Genomic DNA, 3816 nt, shown 5'->3' on the forward strand with positions numbered 1-3816 from the left:
TGTTTTCTTGGTCTGTTTTCAATGGGAAGTTATTGATGATGGTAGAGTTGAAATCTAGAGATGGGTTTAGGTTTTTAAGGTCAGATGGTAAGAATGATATGGAGGCTCTGTTTGGCTTTTTTGTTTATGTGTCTTTTTCCTTTAATGATCTTGATATTTTTTTTCTACGTAATAAGAAGATCATGAACTGTGTTCCTCCATCTACCATGTGATTTTTTTTTCTTCCTTCAAAAACACTTTTACTTAAAAATTTCAAACCGTCTAGGATAGGATAGGATAAATATATATATATTTATATATATATAACTAGGAAAAATACTCTCTTTCAAAATCCTAAAGAAATCTCCAAAAGCTTAAACTTCAAAGCCTCATCAATTCCGAGCAGTCTGTGACCATAGAGTCTCGCACAAGCACAACCACCTCGAGCTTGGATACCGAAGAGGTCATTGAGGAGGGCTGCAACGAAAGCTCCATGAAGAGGCTTATCTCTATTGTTGCCAGTCTCTCCCCACATGAAAAGCCCTTCTTCTCTGCCCTCTCTACTGTCATTTCTACATCCATTTTTAAGGTCTGTTGGTGAGCAAGAAATTGTTGTGGAATAAATGAGGAACGACAATATGGCTTGTCGTTTGTCACTTGTATTTCCTAAAACATGTATGTTTTTATTTGGGAGAGCCTCTTTAGTGCTTTTTCTGCATAGATATGCTCATATCTTTCAATCACACTTCTTGTAGTAATATTACTTTAATTAGTTACTTTTATTTGACATAGCTTGTAGCAAGAAAAAAAACGCTAAATATCACAAGTAAAAGTAATGATGATTACTGGGTTTTCAACATATTAAATATTTGATTTGATAGATGTCATGAAAGTGTAGTTTCTAATATAAATTTTCTGATTTGATATAGAAAAAGGAATTAACATATATATACATAATGATAAAATAAAGATTAGTACCTTCTGGTGAACCCAATATGGCGAGCCTTACAAGAACTTTGTTTGGAGAGACACAAAAGAAATATGAAAAAAATAAGAGATAATCAACATGGTAGTGAAGTGTATGTAGATTATAACTTGTTCAAGCTGAGAGTTTATATAACTCTTGCTCTGTTTGTAGTAAGATTATTAAGTAATAAATATAAGAGCAGGTTAGTAATAAGGAGAAATATATATATGACAGAGCTTCATATATAAAAGAAAAAAGAGGGTGTTCAGAAGAAAATTTAAGGGGAGTGATTGACAAATTAAGAAGGAAAACGATAAGACAGTGGTAGCCAGCTGCCTCACTTGTCTACTATATATAATTAAGTGAATAAGGTCCATATAGCTAGGAGAATATATAGTATATTTATATATATATATGTATAATGCTTTTGTGTGGACTCTGTAGAACACGATTCTAGGCTTTGATTAGTCAAACGTTCTTAAGTCATTATTAATTAATTAATTAATTAACCTAGAGTTGATCATATGCAACTAATTATTTCAATTTCATGCAGATATGACTCGTCTTCCATTGGTTGCAAAGAAAAAAAGAATTGTAGCAATTTTGCTTCAGTATATGGAGATATTAAATGATATGATACTTTTGTTCATACTCAAAATAATTTTCGTTATTTGTAAGAGGTGTATAAGTACAAATAGGTTTCTTGAAAGTTCCTTTCGTAGACACAAAATACGTCAACTAAATAGTTTTAGAATGATACATGCTAGTGACTTAGCATGTGTAGAAAATACTCGCATGGATAGGAGAACATTTGCCATTTTTTGTCACCACCTTAGAACTATTGGGGGTTTGAAAGGAACCAAAAATATGGATGTTGAAGAAATGGTTGCTATGTTTTTACATATTGTATCTCATGACATTAAGAATAGAATTATGAGACGACAATTTGCACATTCGGGTGAAACAGTTAGTAGACAATTTAATGCGGTTTTAAATGCTGTGTTGCGCCTTCATGAGTTATTGTTAAAAAAACATGAACCAATTCTTGGTAGTTCAACTGATGAGAGATGGAAGTGGTTTAAGAATTGTTTGGGAGCACTAGATGGTACATACATTAAAGTCAATGTTTCCGCCTTAGAGAGGCCTAGGTACCGAACTAGAAAGAGCGAAATTGCTACTAATGTATTAGGTGTAGTCTCACAAGATATGCAATTTATTTATGTCTTACCTGGATGGGAAGGATCAGCTGCCGACTCTAGAGTGTTACGAGATGCCATATCTAGGACAAATGGGTTGAAATTTCCACAAGGTATATATTTCTCTCATATGTAGTATCATACATATACAAGTTAATTTCATAATAGGTTCACAATATTGTTAATTAATTTACAAGACATTACTACTTATGTGATGCTGGATATCCCAATGGTGAAGGCTTCTTAGCACCATATAGAGGACAACGATATCACTTGAATGATTGGGATATCCCACCTAATACACCTGTTGAATTTTTCAATATGAAACATTCTTCAGCTCGAAATGTAGTAGAGAGAGCATTTGGACTATTGAAGGGGCGATGGGCAATTCTTAGAGGTAGATCATACTATCCTGTCAAAATTCAATGTCAAATTATTTTGGCATGCTGCCTTCTTCACAACTTGATTAGAAGAGAAATTCCTATCGATCCTCTAGAACAAGCAATAGGGGAAAGTGTGGAGGACAATTGTGATGAAGATGAAAGTGTAGGCAATGATCATTATACACATATTAAAATATCTAATGCTTGGACTTCTTGGAGAGACAACTTAGCTAGAGAGATGTTTGACCAATGGCGCAACAGGAGGCATACATAAATTGTATTTCTTTGCATTATTTGTGTTTGATTTTGTTTGAAACAATTTTATCATTATGTGTTGGATGTCTCCAAATAATATGGATTTTATTTTATTTGGTTTGTAAATGCTTGGCATTTTTATGGAAATTTATAACGTTGGCAATTTATGCTATCAATTTTATATCCATGGCAATGCTATCATATTATATCGATGTTCTTAGTTCAATTTTATATGCTAATATATTATTGCTATACTTTTTTTATAAGTAGATGTGAGATACATGAATGCTTACAAAGATGGATGCTCTGGAGCAATCAACATCAATTCCTGGAAAAAAACATCAGTGGACTTCAATTGAGGATTCAAAGTTGGTTGAGCGTTTGTTGGAGTTGGTAAATAGTGGAAAATGGAAAGCAGACAATGGGACCTTCAAACTTGGCTATTTACAGCAATTGGAAAAATGGATATGTGAGAAAATTCCTCATTGTGGATTGACAGCACCACCCCACATTGATTCTCGTATCAAGATACTAAAGAAACAATTGCATGCAATTTCTGAAATATTGGGACCTTCAACAAGTGGTTTTGGTTGGAATGAGGAACTAAAATGTGTTGTTGCCGAAAAACGTGTGTTTGATAAATGGATTAAAGTAACTGTCACCTTATTGTTGAATTTAATTTAGAACTTAATCACATATTAATTCTTTCTCTATTACTTTTGACTATTACAGAGCCATCTAAATGCAAAAGGCTTAAGGAATAGACCATTTCCTCATTATGAAGACTTAGTTACTATATATGGGAAGTGTAGAGTCCAAAGAACTTTACTTAGCTAAGTTAGATAGTAGTATAATAGTAATAATAGTATTATCTTTATGACTGTGGATTTTTGGTTCAGACCGTGATTTATTTGGACACTCATAAGTAGTACTTGTAGATTTTCTAAGTTTAACCTATAGTTTAAGAATATTAATTTTAACCTAAGGTTTGATTAATATGATTGATATTGAGGGTAATATTTATTATATTATAAGG

The 3816-nt window shown here is 32.6% G+C and overlaps 1 protein-coding gene across 1 annotated transcript; it reads left to right on the forward strand.

The window, feature by feature from the left end:
- The first annotated feature begins 1741 nt into the window (after positions 1 to 1741).
- Positions 1742 to 2799, forward strand: LOC133814369 (uncharacterized). The gene is made up of 2 exons (XM_062247337.1): positions 1742 to 2255; positions 2381 to 2799. The coding sequence occupies exons 1-2, from the start codon at positions 1742 to 1744 to the stop codon at positions 2797 to 2799; spliced, it is 933 nt and encodes a 310-aa protein (XP_062103321.1).
- Positions 2800 to 3816: the final 1017 nt, after the last annotated feature.

Source organism: Humulus lupulus, chromosome 2 (assembly GCF_963169125.1).
Source record: "Humulus lupulus chromosome 2, drHumLupu1.1, whole genome shotgun sequence".
Taxonomy (NCBI): Eukaryota; Viridiplantae; Streptophyta; class Magnoliopsida; order Rosales; family Cannabaceae; genus Humulus; species Humulus lupulus.

Bases quoted from the DNA above. Each gene is read 5' to 3' on its own strand.
- LOC133814369 (XM_062247337.1), top strand. From the start codon at position 1,742: ATGGATAGGAGAACATTTGCCATTTTTTGTCACCACCTTAGAACTATT. The intron at 2,256-2,380 runs GTATATATTTCT...CCAATGGTGAAG, and splicing joins TGGGTTGAAATTTCCACAAG to GCTTCTTAGCACCATATAGA.